Source organism: Lemur catta, chromosome 1 (assembly GCF_020740605.2).
Source record: "Lemur catta isolate mLemCat1 chromosome 1, mLemCat1.pri, whole genome shotgun sequence".
Lineage (NCBI taxonomy): Eukaryota > Metazoa > Chordata > Mammalia > Primates > Lemuridae > Lemur > Lemur catta.
Genome location: NC_059128.1, coordinates 86,208,951 through 86,223,889, shown reverse-complemented (window position 1 = coordinate 86,223,889; position 14,939 = coordinate 86,208,951). Strand labels below are relative to the sequence as shown.

The window sequence follows — 14,939 nt, the reverse complement described above, 5'->3', positions numbered from 1 at the left end:
AGAACATTTAGAGCTTTGAGCTTCACAATCACTTGACCTGTGAAACAACACCTTGAAAACTCTCCCTTGGACAGTGCCGTGCCCAGGGTGTGACATGTGCTAACTGCTCTATAATTATTTAGTAGATGGGGTCAATGAAGTGCTTAAAGATAAAAGAAATTAGAGCTCAAAGAAACTAGAAAAAATAATTTATTTATTTATTTTTGACATCTATAAATCCTCACCTGTATTTGAGTTTGAAGGAGGACCCAGAAGAGGTAGGTGGTTAACATCCATGGAGAGCATGCAGGGGGCTGATGCTGAGGCATTTGAATATTCCTTTTTCTCTCCAAGAGTCTCTCCATGAGCATAAATGGCTCTTTATTGTTTTCCTTTCCCTTCCCTGTAAACTCATATAGGTGGGCCTGTTTTGGGTGTCTCTCTGTTTTTCTTTCCCATCAAATCATGTAGGTGGGCATGTAGTTGGCATTTTTTATCCTTTTTCTTTAGTTGCTTTATAGCAAAGATAATCTCAACCCTTGCTCTCTTAACACGCCTTCAATCTTTTCAAGGAGCAGACCTACGACTCCTCCAGTCTTCAAGGCAGCAGCCTGCTTTGTCTTTTAAAATCAAAGCCACACACTCTACATTTCTTGCAAACAACAAAACACTGATGTTTAACAGGATAATTGGAGGAGTACAGATCTAATGTAGTATCATCTCCCATTCCTATGGGTGTGAGCATGCAGGTGGCTCTTTTGCTGACAGTGGGAGAGTGTGGGCAGGTAGTCCCCTTCCAGGGAACCACCACCTTTCATAAGGTGACTTCACTGTTGGAGAACCTGGCTCCAAAAACAAATAACACCTCCCCAACTTTTCCTGCTCCTCTGCCTATACCATTTCCACTCCACCATATTCAATCATCGCATTACTAGTAAACGCAAACTTTTAGACTACATCTGAATTAACAAATACAAACTCAGGAATGTACTCTCATAATAGTATGTTACTACATTTAATCAGCATTTTCTAGAGATTTCCCAGTCATCACAGGGTCAAATATTGTCTATATGGTTTAAAGGAACAAATTAATTATAATAAAATGTGCTTAATTTTCAAAATATTTTTACTAAGCAAGGAAAAAAGAAGCAAGCAAGGGAGAGATGGTAGGAGGAAGATATTTTTGTTTGTATCACATTTAGTCACATAGATTTCTTTATATTCTTTGCAAAAAATAAGCAAAAGAGAACACAAAACTTTTAAACACAAATTTAAAACACATTTCTGTTTTTTCTTAAAGAGCCTCTGAGGTCTTGGAAATTTGGTGACACAACAAGTTTACAGTGTTGTTTGAAGTTTGCCTGGTGCTCACAGGTAGGCCACGCTGTCCTGTCAGACATAAGCAATCTTGCAGAGCATCAACCTCAGACAAGGTCACTCTGTGACAGTGTCGGAGTGAGACAAGGAAGGCCACTTCATTATTTTGTCTAAGCACAGACAAAAACAAAGCACTGTGCAAACCACAAAATGCCAAATATTCCGTCTCCTGACTAATATGAGTGACCATTATTTCTTTAGGAAGTATAGTCATATCCTTTTAGCCTCAGGGCATACACTCCAAGACCCTCAGTGGATTCCTGAAACTACAAACAGTACCAAATTCCCTGTAAACTGGGTTATTTTTTGATCTGATAACCAAGATGGCCAGTAAGTGACTAATGGGATGGAGTTGGATGGCATGAGTTTTCATCGTGCTACTAAGTATGGTGTGCAACTTAAAACTTCTGAATTGTTTATTTCTGGCATTTTCTATTTAATATTTTTGGGCTGCAGTTCTCCATGGATAACAGAAACTACAGAAAGCAAAACCACAGACAATGGGGACTACTGTAAAGATATGGCTTCAGTCTAATCTCCCTTCCTTCTGGATAAGGTTTTTAAAGACTCAAAATCATAGAACACTCTCACTTCCAGTAAACACCTTATCCAGAGTAAATTGTAACACAGTCTTGCTGAGGTGCCCTGCAGACCACCCTGGTGTGTGTTCTTTTTCACAGTGATGGGTAACAAAAGAAAATTTTTAAACTATAAGGAACATACCTGTAGTTTAAAAATTGACAAGTAGTATTAATTCTTTTCATGTATGAGGAAAATGAAGCCCAGGGAGGTTTTAAAAAATTCTAGTACCAGCAGGAATGGAAGTCAGATCCTTTTTAAGAAGCTCAAGACTATGAAAAAAATATATACATCGATTTTCATTGCGTGCATTATATAGAATACCTCTATGGCATTACGTAAGGCATACTCATCTTTTTGGTCCCCAGCTGACCCCAACACCTGAAAATGCTTCATCATTAGTCTATGCCTTTGGGTTAAAGAACTGACTATTGCATTAACGTAATTTAACTGTTGGTTCCATTTTACCTAAATGGATTTGTGACATCATTTCTCTTTTAGCATCATTGAAAAGTCAATGTGATAATATGTTGAGAGATAGGGTGGTAGTACAGAGTGTGTGTTGGTGGGTTGGCTATAGATGATAGGTCTTGAGGAGTCATCATGGTGAGAAATCTGAGAAACAAAGTCTAAGCAGCATAAAAGGTCTACAGGTCAGGGGTAATGAGAAAGTGGGAAGGCACTGAAAATAAAATTCAACAACTTTTCATTTTTTCCCTAGGACTGACTTTGCATATTTCTTTATAAGTTAGGGAAGAACACTAGGCTAAGAGTTCAGAGACCTGGATTCTAACCCTGCTTAGCCAGTTCCTTGATTCTTTTTGGTAAGAAGATAAATCTTCTTACCAGTATATTAAGTTCCCAATCCACTAATCTTGAAGCTCTTCTAAGAGTATATGCTTATAGGAAAGATGATATTTAAACCATTAAAGGCTATTTCTAATTGTATTTCTCATCTTTTTGTCTATTTAAACATTTATTAAGTAGCTTGTGTGCTAAGTTCTGCAGAAATAAAAACTCTTCTAGATATTGGCCTAGGCAAAGAATTTATGAAGAAGACCCCAATGGCAATCACAGAAACAACACATGTACTCACTGAAACTCACTGGAACTAACGGATCAGTGCTCATAAGCACATATGGAAGTAAAACTCAAAGGAAATCAAGCATGTGGGAGGGAGCAGAGGGGATAGGTGAAATCATACCTAATGGATATAATGTATACTATCTGGGTGAGGGGCATGCTTATAGTTGACTCAAGCTATACAAAAGCAATCTATGTAATCAAAACATTTTTACCCCCATAATATTCTGAAAAAAAAAAAAAGGAGTATACTTTCTACTCTGCAGCAATGGATAAGCATTCTGAGCACTCATTACTTAAACATATTTTGTATAATTGCTGTTGAAAGAGAATGTCAAAAGTTTCCAAGATATGTGCTCACATCTGCTCATCTCTTTTATGTTTTAGAAACTAAGGTTGAATCCAGGAAAAATACTACTTACTTTCTTTCTAGCCCAGAACAAAGACTCCCAACCACAGTAGATACTCAACATATACCAATATCTGTCTTGAAATATAATGATTGCAAAATGTGGCAACAGGACAACAAAGAAAAGGGAATCAATATCTAATTTGCAAACAAGAGTATGCTAGCCAGATGTTATTAGTGTTATAAATTTGCAATTGCTTACATTAGGACACATAAGCTTAACATAACATCAGTGGGAAACACATGGAACTAAAGAACACATTGCACAAGATGCTGTTTTGCTGAACTTTTGCAAAATACTTTCTGCCGGCAAGTACTTGAAATTTCTAGTTAGAAATTAAAATTTGGCAGGATGATTATTCAGTGGGACTCTGGAATTCTTTCTTTGGAGATCTTTAAGGAAAATACCATGATTATTTGTATAATTTTTCAATTTCTGTAGTTGTCTCTTTTCTACATTGAAAAGATAATCAAGCAAAATATTTTACATACAATCTCTCTTTACATATGTCTCACTGTGCACACAACCCTCATCCCAGCCAACACACTTTTTTTTTGTTTTGTTTTGATTTTTCCTAGTTAACTGTCATTGTACTTCTGTGGCAAGTTCTGTACAGGTTATATTAACACCATTCAGGGGCACGACCTGCTCCTCCATTTTTTATAATTCAGTTCTTCCACTACCAAATGCTTTTTCCAAAAAAGAATGAAATGTCTCTTTAAATGTCAGGACACAAATTAGCTAATTAAAGAAAAAGCAGGTGGACTGTGCCTACTGCCACTGACTTGGAACTGAAGGAGAAGGATAAATCAGTGTTCTTTTCTTAAGGATTGTTCTCCCTGTTTCCCTTTGGTCTTCTCTGTTCCTGTCCACCACCCCGTGGCTGTTAGCCTTAGGCCAGGAAGGCTATAAAATGAAGGAACGACCACCAAGTAAAATCAGCTAGAAAGGAATTTAGATGAGGCTGTTTGGGGAGTTGACTGGACATTTTCATGCATCTCTGAACCTGTAAGGAAGCACTGTAGCAGTGAGGGAGGTTTTACACTCACCTGGTCTAATTCCACTAGACTGAAAGTGTGCAAATTACCAACTCAAGACTGCATGGGAATGAAATGCCAAACTCAAATCAATTGGAAGTAACTCTGTATACTCTCTCCTTTGCATGGGTCATTGGTCAGACCACAAATAAAAAATTTCTTTTCTCTTCTTTTTGTATATGTGTTGATAGACTACAATGACTCATAAAAGAATTAGCAAAATAATAAGGGTTCTAGAAACACAAAGAAAACTAGATAATTACTTTTAGGTGTTTAAAAACTGTCATATGCAATTGAAGTTAATTTATTAAATATTCTCTCCAGAGATAAGATATGGATAGAAATTATGAGGAGATAGACTTTGGCTTAAAGTTTAATTTATGAGCTAGAATTTTCTAATAATGAGTTAACTTTCAAGGTGTCGAATTTTCCCTGGAGTGTTCAAACAGAGATTGAATAACCATTAAAAAAAAAAAAAAAAACAAGAAAAAAAAAAAACCCAGAAATCATAGAATCTTCTTATATTTACAGGGGGTTGAATTAGTTACACCTTCCAACTCTAATCTTTTAATTTTTTATTCTTTCCTTTTCTTCAGTGTTGTTATACATGGCAGTAACTCATACGAGGTGTCACCATTACAAATTTCATGTTTAAAACAATGAATAAGAGAAATTTCTTAAGGAAATGTCACTGATTCTATAGGAAGAATTTCAAATTTTATTGATTGTTATTGTGGAAAGTTGTGAAGTTAAAAACATACTTGTAGAACCGCTTTCTGATCAATGTGAGAGTGTTGATTTTAGGAAAAAGTAAAGAGGGATTGGTAAAAATATCTCTCCCTGAGGCATACAAACTCACCTTCAGTGTTCGGCAATATTTTTTATTCTTCTGATTTATGTGTGCATTTTAATGAATAAACTCAATGAAAATTTTGGATTGCATAATTAATTTAACCTATATCAAATAGTACATGCTATTTTAATAAATGGAAATGTAAAAATTTTTCTAAAGTTTAATGAGTGGGTGGCATCTCTCTTCTCTGAAAGACTAAAAGAAGAATTAAATCATTTCTTAGGTATGAGCGACATCATTTATTTCTCTAAAGAATTCAAGCCATTTATTTTTAGATGGCAGTATTTTTTCTTTCTCAACTATCACTGCTCTGTTTATTTCTTAGATAGCTATCCACGATTCATTTTTAAACAAATAGATTGAATTTTAATTGGATTATGAGATTTTGCAAGTAAATTGGATGAGTAATATTGAGTCAATTTCTCTCCCTTTTAAGCAATCCCACTCCTAAATTTACTTTTTTTTCCAAACAGGAAATACTACTTCTTTTGCTAAAAATGCAATTTATTATCATCAACACTGACTCAATCTGATCTGATTGTTTAAGGAGAATACTAATCAGTAGACAAATTGTAGAATGTATGTGACAAGTCAACTGTGATAGCATTTCTGATTTAATCTTTATTTTGACATTTTCCTCTGCCTGCCACCCTCAATTTCAGGCCACTCATTCACCTTACATTCACTGCATTCATATAAATAATAAGCAGAGGGGACAGTATTAGATGTGAAAAAAACATCATTTACAAATGAATATACATGTTTAAACAGAATTTCTTGGCAATTTCTTTTAGTGACATTACCAAATAAATAAAGAAATGAAAAGTCAATTATATGCATTTTAGAGCCTAATGTATTATCATTTCTGGACCTAAAGTATCAGATAAAGAATTTTGGGGGAAATGTAAAATTTAAGATAACTTGTCATAACAATCAAAGTGGCATGTACCCATTCAAAAGTGTGAAAGGATGGAGAGCTCATTAGTATTCATTGAGCATCTATTATGTTCCAGACTCTTAGCAGAGACTTTCATTTTTAGCCTTTCTAGTAACCCTCTGAAGCAAATTTGATCATCCCTGTTCATTCAGTGAAGGAAAAAATGAAGCCCCAATAAGTTAAAAAATTTGCTCAAGGTCACATATCTGGTGAGTTACATTTGTCTTCGACATTCAAACTCCAAACCCCTCATTTCTAAGGGCTGTGTAGGGGTCATAGAACTATATAAACTGTGTCACTAAATAGGCTTGAAAACGAATTCCAGATGCTGTAATTGCAGGAGTGTGTTTGGCCCCTGTTTGGGGAACACGACTTTACACATTCCCACTTACCACACAGGGCTATTAGGACATATGGGTAAGAAAATAGATTGGAGCCACTTTGAAATTTTATGCTTGATGAGAGTGTAATTTCCCTCCAAGTACTCACTCTGAGGATTCTAACAGTGCCAGTTCAACACTGCACGGATGCATCATCAACTATGATTTGATGGGCAGTATGTGTATCTCTGTGTAAAAGGTGGGGGGTGGACAGGTAGGAGCTGAAAACCAGCAAGAGCTGAAGAGATCTAATCTGAAAATATATATGGAATAAAGCAGGCTCGCCATACCACTTCTTCAGCCTAACCAAGTACTCACTCTGCAAACAGTCGGCATTTAGGAGGTCCTGACACTTTTCATGGCACTTCACTCCACACTCCAAACACTTCATGCCTTGCCGAGCAATGCCCCACAGAAGGCCTTCACACTCGTAGCAGTAGGTGGGCGTGGTAGCTGTCCAGACCTCAAAATTGTGTGGCGTGGTGGAGGACATGGGGTAGATCAATGCCTGCAAGGTCTTCTTGAAGACGTGCATTTTCTGTGAAGATGTGACAAGTTACCAATGCAAGCCTCGTCAGTGGATCTGGAGAATTTCGACATAAAACAAATCATTTTTTCACTTTTCCCAAAAAATACTATTTTTGAGGGAGCCCCTTGATTGCTGATTTAAGTGATGACAGTAAGCACAGTAACTCTGCTAACTTATTCCTCTCTTAATGTTTCAGGGCCCAATTCAGTAATTCAAACACAAGAAACTCCCTAATCTTCCAGACTGAACTGGCCTCCACTGTTGCAGCTTCTTTCATAGCAGCATACAGTTCTAATTATCTGATGATGTCAATGTTCCCACTATATTCTCAACTCCACCTGTCTTTTGCGTTCTACCCATGTCCTCCCTGACACTTCACCCCTCCCCAGCCACAAGGAATGCTTTTCTGTAATTCAGTCTGCAGGGAACCAGTTTCAACACCTGTCACTTAGGAAGCATCTTATCAACTTATTCATAAGAAAGCACTGGTAGTAGATAAAGGTTAAATGAGACACTTTCCCAAGTTGATTTGTATTTCAAAGGGAGATAACTTATAATACCACACGGAAGGACTTTCTAATGATGAGTCATTCGTGAAGTAGACAAATCCACTAAACAGTAGCCGGGAGACCTGTGTTCCCTAGCATAGGCCTGGTCACACGAAATTTAAAACGGGCTTCTTTAGGCAGAAACTATCTTCCATCTTTCTCTCCTTAGTACCTCAACAGTGCTTATCATTGTCCTTTGCACATAGTAGGAATATACATTTTTTTTGAAAAATGAATAAACATCTCACCACTGTGAGTCTTATAATCCACAGAGAGATGCAAAGTCTCTAAGACTCACTTTTATTCTCTGACTGCTTAATGGTATTATTTTGAAGATCAAATCATATAAAGGTAACAGAAGTAGTCTATAGGCTTCAAAAACCTAAATAAATACTAAGTACTTGTACTGATGGTGGATTTTTGAAAAAACAAGCATAGGCTGATAGAAAAGAGAATTGATTGGGTGAGTCCTCCTCTATGCTTCTATATCCCACTACACGGGTGACTCCTGAGAGAAAGGCAGCACTCTCCAAAGTTACGTTTACAGATACTTTCCCAAGACTGCCTGATGCGTAATGAATGGATATTTACAGAAATCCTGTAGGAGCCTAGAAGCTAAGTAATACTAGAAGGGAAGCATTTATATTTTGCATTAATTATCTCTAAATATCATTTCAGAATATCTTCCCATAGTATTGAAATGACCAACTTTCCATTATGTTTCAATTCCACAATATGATAACAACCTATTTCCCTTTATTAGTACATTCTCCTCACTATGTGTTTTCCCAGAATATGTTTGGTCATGGCACTGGGAGGTCCTCTATCAGCATCACTAAAAATTTTTGTAACTTTGAACAGCTCGATCCATCTACTATATGAGGGTCTCATCAACCCAAAGCTCTTTATTCTTAAGTGAGTCTGCAGAGCAGCAGTATGGTCAAACATGGGCATCACTCAATTGGGAGACCCTTGCATATGGGTTTATACAGACAGAATAACTGGATCCATCACTTTTCAATAAAGATAGCCTGAGACAAGTAAATCTCTTGGCTTCATTTTGTAATGAAAATGCCTTGAAAGGAATTGTTGAGAGATCTTGGAGAATTAGGAGCATGTATTATTCATCTCTGCCTCTCCTATGATGCCTAGCATAGTATCTCCAATATCATTAAAGTGAACTGAATGATCTTTGGCATAACAGATTTTTCATTGGCCATCCACAGACAGAATCTTCCATTATAGCTGGGCTGAGGGGCTTCAGAGTGTGTGTGTATGTGTATATGTGTGTGTGTCCAATACAGCATTTGTGGTCTAACTGAAAACTAAGGAGGGAATTGAGTTATATGTACGTGCACTTGTATCAGGCAATTTGTTGTTTGTCTTAATGAGGCAAAAATAACCATTATTTTAATTAAATGGAATACTAGCTGAAAACAGAACAGAGTATACTAATGAACACGAGAAACGTAAGAGATATACTGTATATAAATTTAGAAAGTAGAATAGGGCAAGGGTTTATTTTTGAACATTAACTTATTCACATAATCAAGATTAAGATATTTTATCTCATTCCCTATGTCTACTTTCTTTTTATTTAATTCAATTGTATATAGTCAGCCCTATAAGTCCTTAGGGTATAGTAGGAGTAACAAATTTAAGCAACGCTTGCTAAAAAATTAAACATGCTAGAGGAAAATAAATAAACGTTCTGAATAGACAGTCAAGAAGGTTTCACTGAAATGTTCAGTTTTGTTTTGTTTTGTTAAAGAGCCATAATCTATTTCATGCAAAAGGACAGTGAAGCTAATTTCAAAAAACAAGCAACATGGAAAATTTACCAGACAGCATATTGAAAATCAATTGAATGAGGACTTAATACAAATTCTAGTATTTAAAAGCAACGGAAGCTGGAGGAAAAAACATTAGATAACTTACTAGAGAGTATATATCCCTAGTCCCAGGGAAATGATAATATGAGCCCTTTTCATTCTTGACTTTTGGGATATATGTGCATGTGTTTATCAGAGCTGCAGATTACTCTAAAATGAATGGCATATGAAAACATTCCTTACTCCAGCCAAGTATACAATGGGATGATGCTCAGTTTAGAAACACAGGGAAATCAACAGCTGGAGAAAGCATATAAAAGTATATTTCATAAGAGGGGATTCTTGTATCTCAAGGGAATACTATATCTTGGAGAAGAAGGTGCTCTGTCAGCATCAAAATCATAACAGATCAAACAAAATTATAAGAAGGACAGAGAATGTAGAATTTTTGTGGAATAAGGCAAAAAGAGCAAGAAGCACCAAATAAAAGCACAGCAGACGAAAACAAGGGGAAATCCTAAAATTTGCCATGGATCATGACAAATGGAAGTCTGTAGTTTACCATTAGAAATTAGATTAAAGAGAAGAAAATACTTTTTTTTTTTTAAATGTAGCATTTAGAGCGGGCAGAGAGATCATTAGCTACAGCTAATAACTGAAGAGAAAGGATGGGATTGAGTATGTTATCGAGAGAGGGTCTGTGATCTACGTAAACAATTTAGAACCAGACTCGTGGAGGGAGTGTTCCCCAAAACAAGCAGAACCCTTATTACTGGGGTTAAGAGCCAAGGACAAAGAGATTTGGCAATATGGGTGACTTGCTGCTAACCTATTTTAAATGTTTCTAAACTTTTCAAATCTTCTAAAACAAATATATATTATTTTCTAAAAATATGTATTTTAATATTATAATAAATCACATATAATTATAAAAATAATTTATAATACAGGCACTAATATAAAAATTTTAAACAATATTGAATTAGATTTTTTAAAGTTAGGCATAATTCAATATATATCCTTGCAGTATTTTTTTCTATGTATAAACAGGATGCGAGACTTTTGCAAATTAGGATTTTTTAAAATCATTATTTTTACATTGCTTAAGTGATTCCAACAAAGACGGCAGTTTTTAGTGTGTGCAGACATTGTTTTAAGCTGTAGAAATGAGAGCAGGGAATACCTTCACTTTCTGACAAGCCTTTACAGCCAAGTACAACCTATAGACCACAAAGGGGGGGATGCTCATACCCTAGACCAGACAGATACTTTGTTAAAAATTCCTGCTCTGGAAAATAAATTTAGAGTGAGCTGCACTAACATATCACTTTTTGAACAATTAGGACATTGGAAGGAAATGAATTGACTATTTGTAACTACCTGATGAAACTCAAACAAAACTGAGAAATAAAGAAATCGGGCATCCTGCCAAGAGCAATGACTAGTGTTTTTCGACCATCAGTATTCTAATTTACCAACTGTTAATAATTACAGTAGGAACAAATCTTGTCTGCCTCCATTTGCCATATTCTTTCCCTCTTTTTTCCTTCGTGTGTTAGCCAGGGACTAAACTAGTGAAGCTCTATTTCCTCCTCATCCTGTGAGTTTTCCTCATGAGATTATGTAAACTACCCCTTTTTTATACACCAAAATATCACATTTTGATAATTTTAAGAAAAATTATACTTCTTGTTCTGAAGCATTTTTCATGTACTTAATGTATACTTTTTAGGAAGAAAAATGTATTTAACATTCTGTTAAGTATATATCTTATTGTTTCTAGACAAAACATCAGAAATAGTTGCAGAGCAAACATTAGGTACAATGTAACCTTTGAAATTTGTTATAAACATGAAGACAGAACAATGGTAGAATAAGTTCCTGAGTAGAAAACCAGACATAGTTTCAGTGCTGATTTATTCATCAGAGTAATCATCATGTCAGGTTGACTATGGAAGCTACAATTATTCAGGTAAATTTTTTTTTTGTAGCGGAAAATACAGAGACTACAAGTTAGGTGCCTGTCTCTGTAAGAATGTAAGTAATTTGCTTTTACTTCTGTTGTTTTATAACAGATACTAATTAACATTGTTCTAAGTAACTTATGGGGCGAGTCCAAACAAAGAGGGCAGAACAATGATAAATTGGATGATTCATTAATCCAAGGAGAGCACAATATAGGATACATCCTCCTTTATGATAGGGCACATAATCTGAAAACAAAGTATGATAGATTTGCCATGTATTATAAATGTCATTTTTTCTCCAATTCAAACTTTCAATGAAAATGCATATATAAATGATGGAGGTGTTATGAAATAAATAATTTGCTAAATATGAGGCCAAAAATGACATGAATTTCTCCATGGGGGGAAACTTCTGCCATTTTAATGTAGAAAGTCTCTAATTTGTCTACGGCCATACCACCCTGAACGCGTCTGATCTTCTCTGATCTTGGAAATTAAGCACGACTGGGCCTGGTTAGTACTCAGTACTTGGATGGGAGAAAGTCTATCATTTTTACCATTGAGGTGCAGACTAAGATTTTATATTAATATATCTTTTGAGAGAGACCACGAAAGAGTAGGTTTCTTTTATGACCTGAAAGGGTTACTATTCCTGAGCAGGAATCCAGAGTGCCTGGGTGTGCTGTGAGCCTGCAGCCCTTACTGAACTCTCAGGATAACACAGGTGTTCTGAGTAGCTTTTTCCTTCCATGTTCTTTTTCTAGTGTCATGCTAGGAATAGGGTTGGGGTCTGGTCTCCCAATTACCCCCTTACCTAGTTCTTTCCAGTTCCTTTCATTGGGCCTGAATCCTGCTGTTGGAAGAAGGACCCCACCACTCTCCTAGACAAATTGCCCCTTACTGAGAGTTGACACTTCCTGGAAGGCTTGCATTAGACCACCTCCCTTAACATGCCCGTTAACCCAGACAGAACAAATAGTGTTCTCAAATCCCTTTTAGGCTTGGTGATTTGGATTGCTCCCTCTGCCTGAGTTTCCCACAACCCTCAGCTGAGACTATCTTGGTTTAAACACTTCTGCCTACTAAAAGGTTTCATTATGACTGGTAGCAGTAGTGAGTACATAACTAAATATCTCAGCCCCTCCCACCACAATCTTACAAGTCTTACGAAGGCAGAAATTTTTAGCTGAGTTGTTCACTGCTTTATTTCCCATCTCAAACAATGCCTGACACACAGTAGGCAGTCAGTAAGTATGTGTTGAATTATTGAATGTATCTACTTTGATTGATTCACTGTTGGGTCCACACCAAGGAAACTATTACTCTGTGGAAAGCAAGCACTAAGATGGATAGGAGAGTGCCAGACGGACTACTGTGGTGTATGGATACTAGATAGGTTATTCCGTTCTGTATGATTAAGCCATATGGAAAATTTCAGAAACCACAGTTCTTAATGGCTGATTAGACTGAGGTTCCCAATCAGTCTCAATGGTTCCTCGTGGGTGAGCTGGAACTGGAGATGGATGGGGCATCTGGTATCCCTCTGCCAACAGAGTGCTCATGGAGGCAGTGCTGGCTGACTCACTTCCTGTGTCAGCTGTTAGAGCCCACTGCTTCCTTGGAAGAGATGAACGAAATTTTTACTATACATCTCTTTAATTAAAATAGAAGTGCTACCATTTGATATTTTCCACATCACCAAGCCACTTTCCTTCCTGTAAAAGCAAATATTTCATGCTTTCACATCGAGGGTGCCTAGGAAGACTTTCAGCACCAAGGACCGGAAATTATTTGCTTCAGTATTTATGTTAGTTGCCCATGTAATGACTGAATGCGACAGCTTGTCAAGGGTGATATTTAATATGTCTGCTGTACAGAAGTCATAGTTCATTTACTTTTTGAGACGTGGGCCCCAGGGAAATGGGTTTACGAATCTGAGAGGGAGTGGATGAGCTCTGTTCATCCACCCAACACCAACACAGGAAAGTCTTTTACTTAGCCTTCTGAAACTAAAGGAGCAAAGTGATATTTTTTAAGTTTCTAAAAAGCAGATCAATAGCTAATTTAACCATAAATGGAGGATGTGTTCCCCGTTCAGGACCTCAGGAAATATAGTAGCATTCCACTAATTTCTATGGCTTTCCTGCTAACTTTTCATAGAAATGAGTACTCACAGTTTAAATCAAATACCATGTTTTAAAAAATAAGAAAGGAACAGTGCAGGAGTTTGTCAATAAAAATCTTTCAACCTTGATAATTTCCTCAAAAGAAAAAGACTGGATGCTTTGAGATTCAGCAAGCAATGTGGGGCCTTCTCATACACCAGAGAGTGTCTACTTTCTCTTGTATCCAGACTCTACCCAAAATACTACATTGAATCATAAATTTAATAGATAACAATAGGACACTGGGAATGCAGTCACATTTTTTTTAAATGCTGTAGCACAATAGAAAATGTTCTAACTTGCTGTGGCCTCCAGAGATTCAAATGGACATGTGTTGTTTTACTGATGGGTAGTATTGGGGTGGGGGGAGACTGCTAATAGAAAAACCTAGGAAAGGTTGACTTTGGGGTGGAAAATGACAATGACAGAAAGGAGAGAATGAGAAATATAAACATAAAAATAGTTTTTAAATGTCAAGTACATAGAATGTTAAAGTAATGTACTATTTTTGGTAGAATTTTCATTCTGTAAGAATGACGAAGATGCTCAAATTGAGAGAGGTAGGATATATTAGTTCCCGTAAGGGGGAAGACAGATAAATTGTCCTGAGTAAATTCCCAGCTGAGTGTGCCAAGACAGAGCTACCAGAGCACAACCACTGGGAGTTAAAAAAAATAAAATAAACAAACTTGTAAACCCAAGCCACCCAGGTTACACCTGAAGCCAATTAAATCAGAATTGCTGGGCGTGAGACATCAGCATCATAATTTTTAAGCTCCCTCAGGTGTTCTAATGAGCCAAATGTAAGAACCCCTGACCTGGATATTTGCAGCCTACTTGTATCTTCTACTCAGCCTATTTCTCTCATTCAACAAGAATTTACAAAGCCTCTACCTCATGCTGGACAGTATGCTAAGCAATGGTGATGAAAACTGTTAACAAGAACAAAAAACAAGCTATAGTGCCACCCTCAAGGATATCAGAGCTTAAAAGTTTTATTATGCAAAATAAGTTAATTATAATAACAAAAATAATAAAACCAGAAACTCATCCATTGTTTACTATGCCCTAGGCTGTGACAAATGTTAAGTATACGTGGACTTGGTCATCCTCTTGGTATTATTATTACCTCCCTTTATTGATGAGGGAACTGAGGCTCAGAGAACTTATATAACTTGCCAGATATAACAATGCTAATTAAGTGGCACAGATGGGATTCATACCAAGTGGACTTGACTCTTAATCATACTACACTATGGAGGT

General features: G+C 36.5%; 1 protein-coding gene across 2 annotated transcripts in view; it reads right to left on the bottom strand.

Moving 5' to 3' along the window:
• The window catches only part of UNC13C (unc-13 homolog C), a 533,240-nt gene that overhangs the window by 303,167 nt on the left and 215,134 nt on the right, over nt 1-14,939 (bottom strand). For both annotated transcript variants that reach the window (XM_045555386.1, XM_045555388.1), the window contains one exon: nt 6,954-7,173. In XM_045555386.1, coding sequence (XP_045411342.1) covers nt 6,954-7,173 — 220 coding nt within the window. The remainder of the gene's footprint in view (nt 1-6,953; nt 7,174-14,939) is intronic.